The 12,636-nt window shown below is 43.1% G+C and overlaps 1 protein-coding gene across 1 annotated transcript; it reads right to left on the bottom strand.

Annotated features, from left to right (window-relative positions):
- Positions 1 to 1,098: 1,098 nt before the first annotated feature.
- LOC144670109 (uncharacterized) lies at positions 1,099 to 6,827 on the bottom strand. The gene is made up of 3 exons (XM_078532540.1): positions 6,715 to 6,827; positions 4,938 to 5,339; positions 1,099 to 1,920 (listed from the first exon to the last, which is right to left on the bottom strand). The coding sequence occupies exons 1-3, from the start codon at positions 6,767 to 6,769 to the stop codon at positions 1,436 to 1,438; spliced, it is 942 nt and encodes a 313-aa protein (XP_078388666.1). The 5' UTR covers positions 6,770 to 6,827; the 3' UTR covers positions 1,099 to 1,435.
- Positions 6,828 to 12,636: the final 5,809 nt, after the last annotated feature.

Consider the following 12,636-nt stretch of genomic DNA (forward strand, 5'->3'; position numbering starts at 1 on the left):
TTGAAGAAGTATTTGGATGTGCACTTGTGATGCCATAGCATACAAGGCAATGGGCCTAGTGCTGGAAAATGGGATTAGAATAGTTAGGTACTCGTTTGACCGGCATGGATTCGATGGGCTAAAGGGCCTTTTTCTGTTCTGTAGACCTCTATGACCCTATGACTCTATGAGGAGCCCTAATCTTGACATTAGAGCAGGGCTGTACAGGGGTCATGTCAGGAAACACTTCTTCACACAAAGGATAATGGAAACCTGGAACTCTCTCCCCTAAAAGCTGCTGGTTTTGGGGATTAATTGAAAATAAACAATGAGATCGATAGATTTTATATGAGGTATGTTAAGGATATTAAGGAATATGGAGCCAAGGTGGGTAAATGGGGTTGAGATACAGGTAAGCCATGATCAAACTGAATGGCAGAAGAGGCTCGAGGGGTTGAATGCCCTCCTATGTTGCTCTGATCAGGAAATATGTGATGTGTTTGAACTTTGACTTTAAAAATCATCATCATTACAGGAAGGACGTAATAGCTCTGGAGAGAGTGCAGAAGAGACTTACAAGAATGTTGCCAGGGTTAGAAAAGTGTAGCTACGAGGAGAGATTGGATAGGTTGGGGTTATTCTCCTTAGAACAAAGAAGGCTGAGAGGTGACTTTATTGAGGTGTACAAAATTATGAGGGGAATAGATAGAATGGACAGGATAAAATTGTTTCCCTTGATGGAGAATTATAGAACCAGGGGACATAGATTCAAGATAAGTGGCAGAAGGTGTAGGGGGGGCATGAGGATGAACTTTTTTACACAGAGGGTAGTGGGTGTCTGGAATTTGCTGCCCAAGTTGGTGGTAGAGGCACAAACTTTAAACTCTTTTAAATAGTACCTGGATCTGCACCTAAGGTGCTGTAAGCTGCAGGGCTATGGGCCGGGTGCAGGAAGGTGGGATTAGAAAGGGCACCTGCGTGTCCTCGGGCTGGCATGACAAGATGGATCGAATGGCCTCCTTCTGTGCTGTAACCTTTCGATGGTTCTATGGTTCTATTAGTTGATAATAAAATACAATTTTCGAGATTTAGCAGAAACATTTTAATGTTATTGCTTACCTTTAGCAGATTGTCTTACCCTTCTGATTATGCAAATTACTCCATCAAAGCAAATTAGTGCTACCGCATATAAAACCAGGATACACATACGCATGTTACTGCAACTGGTGTAATGACTTGCATCGGAGAAACAACATTAAATTCAGGCTGTGCGATCCTATATTATACATACGGCTCATTACCCTGGTTACCTAACCTTCCAGTTAGAATCTGGAATAGTAAATGGTGAAGGAAGAAAATTGAACCAATTTACAACGGTACAAACTGTACAACAGACCCTGAATCTCTCAGCTGGAATTATTGATACTAAAGGATTCACATCATATTGCAGATTGTCTTACTCACTTTTACTATTGATAGGAGTTCCACTGCTGGTCACTGAGGATATTCCAGATGTTGAGGTGAGGGTATCTGAAGATTCTGCACTTGTCACATTGAGGGAGATGTTTGCTGCAATCGTCCAGATAGGTTTCCCTGACTCCGCCCAGTGAACAACGCAGAGATACCTCCCAGTGTCCATCACCTTCACTGAGTGAATAGTAAGGTTGTGAGACTGTTCTTTATCAGTGGACATGTTTGAGCTTTGGTAAGAGATTCTTTGTGATGACTCTCTATCCACACAGCATCGTGTGTTAGAATGTGCGTCATAATTCTCAGTATGAACAGAATGCAGACACTTGTTAATATTTCCAGATATAATCCAAAACAGAGTGAAGGGCAGGCTTTTTCTAAGCTCAAACTGGCAGGGTAAAGTCACATTCTCTCTCTCTGTCACTGTCAGTGACGAGGAGCTTTCATCAATCAAAAATGTTCCATTTGAATCTAGAAGCAACATTGAAAAAATATTTGTTACTCTAATAATCTCCAATTGGCACTTTGGCAAAGATTTCTTTAAATCCATTTCTCCCCTATCCTTCTTCACTCTCTCTCTCTCTCTCCCAGTTTTAAAGAAAATCTCAGCATTTGTTCTTATATTGAAAGTACATGGCTGGAAATGTGATGCTTGTTTCTGGATGGGTGAATCTAAACTGCCGTCTTTAAAACCAAACTTGATTTCCCTGTGTTTGTCCTCTAAAGACCCATCAGGAGATCAAGGGCAGAAATTTTCGTCCTGTGGGCGGATGCACACCCGACCTGATCAGGAGTAAAATAACACGCGATGATGTCGAGTGAGCATCCCGACGTCATTGCGCATTCGTGCGATATTTCAGCGGGCGGGCATATGTGAAGGTTTGCAGCACGCCCACCGACAAAGAAGGCACTGGAGGACACATACAGCCAGTGTAAACGTTCTCTAGATATCTTGAATTTCATTCGCAAATGGTCTTCGAGAGCTAAAATGAAGGCATGTGATGGCGTACCACAGGGACCCGTGCTGGGTCCCCTATTATTTGTCATTTATATAAATAACATAGATGACTATGTGGGGGTTAGGATTAGTAAGTTTGCGGATGACACAAAGATTGGCCGGGTGGTTAACAATGAGGTTGAGTGTCTTGGGCTACAGGAAGATATAGACGGGATGGTCAAATGAGCAGATAAGTGGCAGATGGAATTTAACCCTGAAAAGTGTGAGGTGATACACTTTGGAAGAAGGAGTAATTTGACAAGGAAGTATTCAATGTATGGCATGACACTAGGAAGTTCTGAGGAACAAAGGGACCTTGGCATGTGTGTCCATAGATCTCTGAAGGCGGAGGGGCATGTTAGTGGGGTGGTGAAAAAGGCATATGGGACACTTGCCTTTATCAATCGAGGCATAGATTACAAAAGTAGGGAGGTCATGTTGGAGTTGTACAGAATCTTGGTGAGGCCACAGCTGGAGTACCGTGTGCAGTCCTGGTCGCCACATTATAGGAAGGATGTGATTGCACTGGAGGGGGTGCAGAGGAGATTCACCAGGATGTTGCCTGGGATGAAACATTTAAGTTATGAAGAGAGGTTGGATAGACTTGGGTTGTTTTCGTTGGAGCAGAGAAGACTGAGGGGGCGACCTGACCGAGGTGTACAAGATTATGAGGGGCATGGACAGGGTGGATAGGGAGCAGCTGTTCCCCTTAGTTGAAGGGTCAGTCACAAGAGGACATAAGTTCATGGTGAGGGGCAGGAGATTTAGGGGGGATGTGAGGAAAAACTATTTTACCCAGAGGGTGGTGAAGGTCTGGAATGCACTGCCTGGGAGGGTGGTGGAGGCGGGTTGCCTCACATCCTTTAAAAAGTGCCTGGATGAGCATTTGACACATCATAACATTCAAGGCTATGGGCCAAGTGCTGACAAATGGGGTTCGGTAGGTAGGTCAGGTGTTTCTCACGTGTCGGTGCAGAGTCGATGGGCCAAAGGGCCTCTTCTTCACTCTGTGATTCTGTGATGGCTGTGACATTCTAAATGCCTATTTCTGCCCTCTAGAAGAATAAGCCTGCTCAAATGAAGGAGGCCTGAGACAGTCAGCTTGCCACCATCCTGAGCAAGTGGATGAGGGGCAGCTGGGCAAAACCAGCATGTGACTCAGGTGCCAACGCAAGCTTCCTGGCCCCAAGGGCAGGTGGAAGAAGCAGAAAGTTTCTCCAGGTCACAGTGGGTGCCTAAGGTGCTTCCCCACTTTCCCACAACCAATCACATCTTTGGAAGAAGGATAAGAAGATCAGGTGGCTGAGGGAAGAGAGGGCATTCCTGTACCAGAGGGAGGAGGTCCTGGAGGCTCAGAATGTAAAGCTACAAAATGAAATTGTGGTACTCTCAGAATTGGGTAATTTATTTGTATATTAGTTATATCTCCTTCTATGCCTAAAGCAACATCAAATGGGAAACAGATGCGTACATTTGCATTGGCCCAATGGCCTCCCTAAATGGTACTAATGATTTTTCATCATTGCAGCAAGAGTGTCAGTGGCAGCAACAACTGGAGCCCCAACAACATTGAAGCAGAGTCAACTCAAAAGCTTCCAAGCCTTGGAGAGACAGCCAGTGACCTGTATACCCTAACTGACGGCAAGGTAATTAATTTTAAATGATTTTCAGAGCATTGCCTGAATTGTGGCTACAACAGCTCATCGAAGTAGATCAATGCCACAGTACTCACTGCAACGTGAAACTTGCATTGTACTTGAATCTTAAGAATCCGTCCCTGATTTTACTTACAGGCGCAATTGTTGGGCGAGATCGAGATCCTAGAGAGAGTCTGGAATTCTCTCCACAGCCAGAGGACGAATTTTGTTTTGTTATGTAATGTTTAATTTAGTTGTGTTTTACCAATAAAAGTTTGAAACTTAGAGCTAGTCAGTGTCTTTCAGTTTCTTCGCTGTTGCACACATCATCATGCTGATGCACAAAGCCTTAATCTTGGTGTGGGTTCACTAATTACCTTTCATAAGATGGGCTGTTTTTACAGCCAGGAAAAAAATGACCAGTGATGACTGTTTCCAACAGGCAACAGTCAACAGCCAGCATCAGCTTTCCCAACTGGGACAAGCCAACAGCCCGGCAACTGGGATCAAGTGTTTTCAATTGGTCCCGATCCATGGTTGGCAGTTGCTTCGGCCGTTCTGGTTGAACTGTTTTTTTCCTTCTGGGCTACATCCACTGCATTTCTCCATCTACCTTTTCTGTTACCTCCTCAATAGCTTATCAAGAAAAATCATCCGCTTCAAAATCCGTGTCGGTTGCTTCTCAGTATTTTCCAATTAATTACATACTTTGTAATTTCATCTCAATAAAAGCTCCATAATTGTCCCAAATGACATCTTTCTGGTTTAAAACCTCCCCTAATATTGCACCTTAAATCTCTCCAATTTTCCCCATAATATCTCCCCCGATACCTCCTCTGCCCCAGTACACATACCGTCCAGGTTTATCACAAAGAACAAGTCGTGGTTTTCACATCCCTCCCCTGACAGTGTGAACCAGGATGGACACTCTGATCCGTTTCCTGTGGAATTCTGAAACGTGCAGGTAAATATCATCGAGTGAACTGGCTTCACATCGAATGTCAGTGACTTATTTTCAACTTCATTTGTTTTGCATTCTACACACTGCAGCTTCCTTTGCCCATTATTCCTCTCAGGATCGATATTCCCACAATCAGGCATTTTCTTTACTTTGTTACATATTATTTTGTCCATTTTTGCTTGATGATTGGAAATAGTGACTTCGCACAAGCCTCCTACATTGGCAGCACCAGTGGGGACATTGCATTGTAGAGTGGTGACATCTCCTGATCCTCGGGCGAAGAGATAGGTGAATCCTGCAGGGAAAATGACAGAATAGAGTGGAGATAAATAACATTCCAAACAGGAAAGATCATTAAACCTCAATGTGAATCAAAGCCTTGCACAGTAAATGAAGGAATCATGATTTTTGTTACACACCACACAATGAGCTGGTACTAAACCAGTTTATTGCTATTCCATTCACAAATCTTTGGAATGTGTCAATATTTGCCAATTACTGGGAGAGCAATAGATTGAAATTTGTATTAAAGGTAACCAATCATAATGCAGCCTCCATCATCATCCTTTCAAAATACTCAACCCTGGTGGAAATGTTGAATTTTTCCCACTCCAGTGCCCTGAGTGACCACGGCAACCAGTAGCCCAAAGGCAGCAGACAAAATCCCAATTGAGCCACGGGAACTGCATGTGCCCCAAGTTTCGTGCCTGATGATTATTTCAAGAGCATACTGGAACTTACTGAAACCTGGTTCACTAACAGGATATACCACATCTTCCACCACTTCTCACTCAAACCGCCATGGACAAGGTGTGCCATTCATCCTCAGAGCTCATCTCATCCCTTAATCCTCCAATAACTTCACTCTCTTTGAGGAGCTCACAATCTTCCTCCTCCTGCAATTTCTCATTGCTAAATGACCACCCGGCTTTCTCCCAATAGCTGCTCTGTTGTCAAAACATTTTCCTTATTCTCCTTGCTTCATTTTTCCATTCAGTGACTGCTCAACCTAAATGACATTCACCTGCACCTTCAATCCTCTTGCACTCTCTGCCCCAACTCACTCATCTCCTGTCCTCACGAATTCTTCATAAGCTCCCCTTCCTCAGTATTTGCCCCGTCTATTTCAAAACTGTTGACATGACTTCTTATTAAAAAAACTCCCCCAGCCCAAATCTTCTGTTCCCTCCTGTCCAGGTAACAACGTATCCCCAACCTCCTCCGTCATACTAAGACCCTCAAACTTATCCACCTGTCCCACCGCCCTGTGTTCATCCAAACCCACCTGTGCCACACCCTCTCCCGTTTAACTACCTCTGCACCCACCTCCCTCCACACTCCCTGTTCACATGTCCTCAGAGTGTTATCAGATGATCAAGAGCATCCTTGTCAAAAATATCAACAATAGTGAGGGGATGAAGGAGCAGCGGGACCTGGATATATAAGTGCAAAAGTTATTGACAGTGACAGGACAGGTTGAGAGAAGAGTTCACAAAGAATACAATATCCTGGGCTTTAGTAATAGGGGCATGAACTACAAGAGAGAGGAGATAATGTTAAATTTGTATCAGTCACTAGCCCACCTATGTTAAACATCTACGCAAGAACAGCAGATTATTATCACCAGATGAGAAATATGTTGAAGGTTCATGGAAAGTATAAATCTTTACCTGTAACATGTTGAAACAGAAGAAAGAGACCCACAAACAAAGCACCAAGTGCCATTTTTGATTCCAAGATGATGTTTGTTCTGTAGAAACTGGGTGTCTCTTTCACAGCCACATCCTTACTGTGAGAAAAAAAGGGAAGTGGGACATCTAGAGGTGGTGAAAGAGAAAAGCAGCTTCCTGTTTGACCAACTCAAATGAAAAACGAAACAGTAAGATGCATTACTGGTTTGGGGATGTTTGTTCAACCCTCCAACCAGAGAAGGGACTGGAGGGGTGGGAGGCTCCGAATTACAAAGTGTACATTCTGAGTGTGTCTCTGTGTATCACAGTGGTGGTGAATGACACAGGGACAGACATATCAACAGCTTCCCCGCCATGATGCAGATACTAACCATCTGGAACACAAGAGCTTTCAGTCAACAGTAACATTGTGCCAACCTCCCCTGCCCACTCTCACAGAGATTTAAGATGAAACCCAGTTTGAATGTTGGGTCGCAAGATTACAACTTTCGTACAGGTGAGAATATAACTCCTCCCCCATGATGCCATCTAACTGGATCTAGAATAAATCAAAGGACTCCCTCCCTGTAGTGGAGCTCAAACGCTCTCCGATTCCGCAGCGACCCCAGACTCAGGTTTCTTTAAACCGGTTTATTCGAGCATATGCAAGGGAGCTGCAGCCATTCCGTAAAATGACGACACAGCTCCCCGATCAATTACATTCCATTATTTTTGTACTGTTATCTTATCATGATACATTTGAGCACATTTGAATACATCCAATCAATAACCGACACACCGGTTCCATACTATCTCTATCCTTACTATATTCTTCTTTCAATAAATTTAATTCCCCCTAACACTCCACATGACCTTACCAGCAACAATAGTCCACATGGTTGTCAGGTTTTGTGAACATATTCTTCCCAATGCCTGTGTTCAAATTTATTTCCACCAGTTTTAGCTCAAACTCCTTGTTCTAATATCTCAACTTCTCCTCAGTAGAGCCTGAATTTGTTTTGAGCAGTGTTCAATGTAATTTTTTAATCACACTTCAGTTTGTGGGCATTGCTGGCAATTCGGTATTTGTTGCCCATCCCTAGTTAGAACCACAGAACCATAGAAAAGTTACAACACAGAAGGAGGCCATTCGGCCCATCTTGTCCATGCCAGCCCGAGGACACCCAGGTGCCCTTTCTAATCCCACCTTCCTGCACCCGGCCCATAGCCCTGCAGCTTACAGCACTTTAGGTGCAGATCCAGGTACTTTTTAAATGAGTTTAGAGTTTGTGCCTCTACCACCAACTTGGGCAGCAAATTCCAGACACCCACTACCCTCTGCGTAAAAAAGTTCTTCCTCATCTTCCCCCTACACCTTCTGCCACTTATCTTGAATCTATGTCCCCTGGTTCTAGATTTCTGCACCAAGGGAAACAATTTTATCCTGTCCACTCTATCTATTCCCCTCATAATTTTTACACCTCAATCAACCTCTCAACCTTCTTTGTTCTAAGGAAAATAACCCCAACCTATCCAATCTCTCCTCATAGCTACACTTTTCTAACCCTGGCAACATTCTTGTAAACCTCCTTTGCACTCTCTCCAGAGCTATTACGTCCTTCCTGTAATGTGGTGACCAGAACTGCACACAATACTCCAGTTGTGGCCTCATCAGTGTTTTATACAATTCCAACAATATATCCTTACTTTTATATTCTATACCTCTACCAATGAAGGAAAGCATTCCATATGCCTCTTGTCTACTTGAACTGCTGCCTTCAGGGACCTGTGTACTTGTATGCCAAGATCTCTCACTTCATCTACCTCTCTTAGTATATTCCCATTTATTGTGTAATCCCTGTAACTGTTTGACCTCCCTAAATGTATGACCTCACACTTCTCTATGTTAAAATCCATCTGCCACTTTACCACCCACTCCACAAACCCATCTATATCGTTTTGGAGATTATGGCTATCCTCTACACTATCCACTACTCGGCCAATCTTTGTGTCATCTGCAAATTTCCCAATCATGCCCTCCACGTTCACGTCCAACTCATTAATATATAACACATACAGCAAGGGTCCCAACACCGAGCCCTGTGGAACACCACTTGAGACAACTTTCCATTGTCGTGGAGATGTAGGTAGAGAACCTTCTTCCTGCACCGCTGCAGTCCGTGTGGTGTAGGTACATGCACAATGCTATTGGGAAGGCAGTTCCAGGATTTTGACCCACAGCAGTGAAGGAACAGTGATATAGCAGATTTTCTTGCCTAAAGGAGATTAGTGAACCAGATGGGTTTTTACAACAATCAGCAAGACTTTTAATCCAGATTTTTATTCAATTCAAATTTCACCACCAGCTTCCCAGAACATTACCCCAGGTCTCTGGAATACCAGTCAGTGACAATATCACTATGCCACCACCTCTTCAGGTCTGTCCATGTCTTGTTGCATATGGACACAGACTGCTTCAGCATCTGAGAATTTCCAAAAGAGTTTAACACTGAAAACATCAGTGAACATCCCATTTCTGACCTTATGGTGAACGGAAGGTCATTGATGAAGCAGCTGAAGATGTCTGGGCCGAGGATACTACCCTGTGAAACTCCTGCAATGACGTTCAGGAGCGGAGGTGATTGGCTACCAAAAACCATGACCATCTTCCTTTGTGCCTTAAAAACCTTTGGTCACTCCTCAAATTAGCACCTTCTTTAGCTCTGATTCTATTTTCTGCTCACATCTCTGTAGGATGGATATGTTGGGAACAGTTCAGTTTTTGTACCAGTTACTTTTTGTTATCATTTCATTTTGCAGTGTTAAGACCAGGTGAGGAGGGAGTCAAATTGGTCAACACTTTTCCCTCTCCCCCTTTGACCACAACAGATTTTTTTTGTTTTGGAAAAGGATATACTTTCTAATTTAGTGACTACTTAACTGTTCACGTGCTATGACCATAAAAGAACAAACTGGATAGGTTTTCTTGAGTTTAAAGAGATTAGCTTTCCAATAGTTAAATGAACCTAAGTAAAATAATAAAATACGCATCTACTTTCAAACACACATGTTCAAAGTTTGCACACGCAAATACAAATTACAGAGTGGGAAGGATATGTTGGCCTAATTATAATTAATTATAATCTATAGTTTGGTGACTCGGCTGGCTTCAGGCTAAATTTGGTGGTCTCGATGCTTCTGATTTAAAGATATTGACGATTGAGTTGGTTGTTCTCCGGGAGATGGTTGTTCTGGGTTGCATTCTTTTAAGGAATCTCTGTCTGCAGCACGGCATCACTGGGTGATCACAGTCAGTAAACAGGACTTGAAGCTTACCAGGTGGGTTGGAGAAGAAAGGAGGCAGGAGAGACCCCACTTGGGACTTCTTCCTAAGCTGCTTGTCCTCAGTTCTGCTGAGAAAACATGTGCTTAAAACATGCAAAGGGTTGACTTGTCATGTGACCTTCCTTCTCCTACTGCTAGAGGGTTCCAAATAAGGACATTGGGTGACTTGATTAGCTCATGTCTGGAAAGTTATCTTAGCCAAGGCCCCAGTGTTCAAGTGATTAGTCTTACTGTTCGATCTCCAACATTTGAATACCTCAGGTGATTTACATAGATGCCTTGCTAATGAGATAGGATATGTGAGTCGTTTATACTCCCCCTAAAGTCATTGGCTCTGATGGTTTTTTTGCAGACTGTCTCCACCTTTGACTGTGATCTCAAGACACCTTTAATCTGTGTGTTAAAAAAGTCTATTTTAAAAGTTCAATTCAGGTTTTCAGATGGTGGATTAAAATCATTATTTGACATAAAACACGTCTTCATGACAGGAGCTTGAATCAAAAATAACTGAATGTTGCAAATATAAACCTAATTTGAGGTTAATTGGTCGCAGTTCACCCACCCAAAGGAAATGTCCAACCAGCCTATAAGTACCTAAAACTGTTACTGCACATCATAAAGTATAGAGGAGGCAAATCAGGAAAACCCAGAAACTGAATTCGCTTGTATTTTCAACTGAATCTCACCCACCTCTGCACCCAGCAACCATAAATAGCTGAGAATGTTGCACTTGCTTCACTGCCAGTCATCAGTTATGATTTGACAGTCATGACAACACTTTTTACCACTATATATGAAGGAGGTTTTAACACTTTGGACTCACCTCACTGCAACCCTTGTGGTGACATGCATATTAGAAATGACACGCATTGTTCCAGAGTTAGACACTGAAGTCACAAGGCTGGAAAATGAAGCCAATGGTAGTGTGATCTAGAAACAGTTGGAGCTTTTTCAAAAAATGTATTTCTTGGGATGTGGGCATACTGGTAAGGCTGTTTTTACTGCCCACCCCTAGCTGCCCTTGAGAAGGTGGTGGTGAGCCTTCTCCCCAAACTCTGCAGTCCATGTGGTGTAGGTGCACCCACAAAGCTTTCATGTCAGGGTGAACCTGACCTAGGGTGAACGAAGCACAAGTGGCAATAGGAAGAGCAGCGTATGTGTGGAAATGGATGACTTGGGAGACCTGTGGAGTTTGATCTTCTCTAACCCTGAGCCTGATTGTTTTGTCCTCACTGGGAGCAGTTCATTTATTCAATTAGTTTGGCATAAAATTCCTGCTTCAATTATAACTCAGCTCATCGTTTTGTTATAATTTTAAAACAATGTTTATTGAATGACTTCCCATCACACAAGTTACATTTTGCGTATCACACAGCAGCAATGCATTGTTCTAGAGTCCTGGGTGATGGTGGGGTTGGGCATGAAATTGGCCTTTGTCAATGGTGTGAAACTCACAGGGAATTGACAGTCAGTTTCACCCTGTGCCAAACTTTCATTCCAATCAAAGTCAAAACTTTCTCTCTGCTTCTCCATCCCTGTTATTGGGCAGTCCTCTTTGCAATGAGTTTTCACTATCCAATGTCAATCCAGTTCCTTCCCTAAAATTGTTCATCATTCCGTAAAATATTTGGAGTCAATTATGGTCAAATAAGCCAAAATATTTTCTAAGAAAGTTTTAAAAAAAAATAATAAATTCATACAGGGTGTAGTGAGAGGTGCTATTTTGATGTTGGGTTAAGGAGCACAATCAGATCAGGAAGCCGAGTGCTGTACACAGGATGATCATTCTACAGCTGACTTATAACTGTTGTGTTGATGGATTGGATGCAGAATCAGAACATGTTTTGTGCTGAGTGATGGAATAGATTCATATGGCCCTTTCATATTACAGGATCTGTTCTCAAATCAAGTCCAGGCTATTGGGAATTAAATTCCTCTTTCTATCTCTCTTTCTCTCTCTCTCTCTATGTCTGCCTCTGTATGTATCTGTCTCGTTGTCTTTGTCTTTATCACAGTCTTTCTTTCTCTCTAAGGATCTTTGATGAGATGATGAGATTACATTCGATAGCATTACCATCGCTGAACCCGCCAAATATCAAAGTCCTGCGGGTTACCATTGACCAGAAACTGAACTGGAGCAGCCATATAAATACTGGCTACAAGAATAAACTGGAAATTCTGCGGCAAGTAACTCACCTACTGACTCCCCAAAGCCTGTCCACCATCTACAAGGCACAAGTCAGGAGTGTGATGGAATACTCTCCAATTGCCTGGATGAGTGCAGCTCCAACATTTAAGAAGCTCGACACTATCCAGGACAAGGCAGCCCACTTGACTGGCATCCCATCCACCAACTTCAATACTCACTCCCTCCACCATCAACATACAGTGGCAGCAGTGTGCACCATCTACAAGATGTACTGCAGTAACTCACCAAGGTTCCTAAGACAGCACCTTCCAAACCAACGACCGCTACCGTCTAGAAGCACAAAGGCAGTAGATGCATGAGAAAGCCACCACTTGGAATTTTCCCTCCAAGCCACACACCATCCTGACTTGGAAATAAATCGCCATTTC

The sequence above is a fragment of the Cetorhinus maximus genome, chromosome 30 (assembly GCF_964194155.1).
Source record: "Cetorhinus maximus chromosome 30, sCetMax3.hap1.1, whole genome shotgun sequence".
Classification (NCBI taxonomy): domain Eukaryota; kingdom Metazoa; phylum Chordata; class Chondrichthyes; order Lamniformes; family Cetorhinidae; genus Cetorhinus; species Cetorhinus maximus.

Coding starts and splice junctions, on each gene's coding strand:
- LOC144670109 (XM_078532540.1), bottom strand. CDS start 6,769: ATGGCACTTGGTGCTTTGTTTGTGGGTCTCTTTCTTCTGTTTCAACAT. Junction 5,340..6,714: donor TCTGTTTCAACATGTTACAG/GTAAAGATTTAT, acceptor TTTTCCCTGCAG/GATTCACCTATCTCTTCGCC. Junction 1,921..4,937: donor CTTTGTGATAAACCTGGACG/GTATGTGTACTG, acceptor TGTTGCTTCTAG/ATTCAAATGGAACATTTTTG.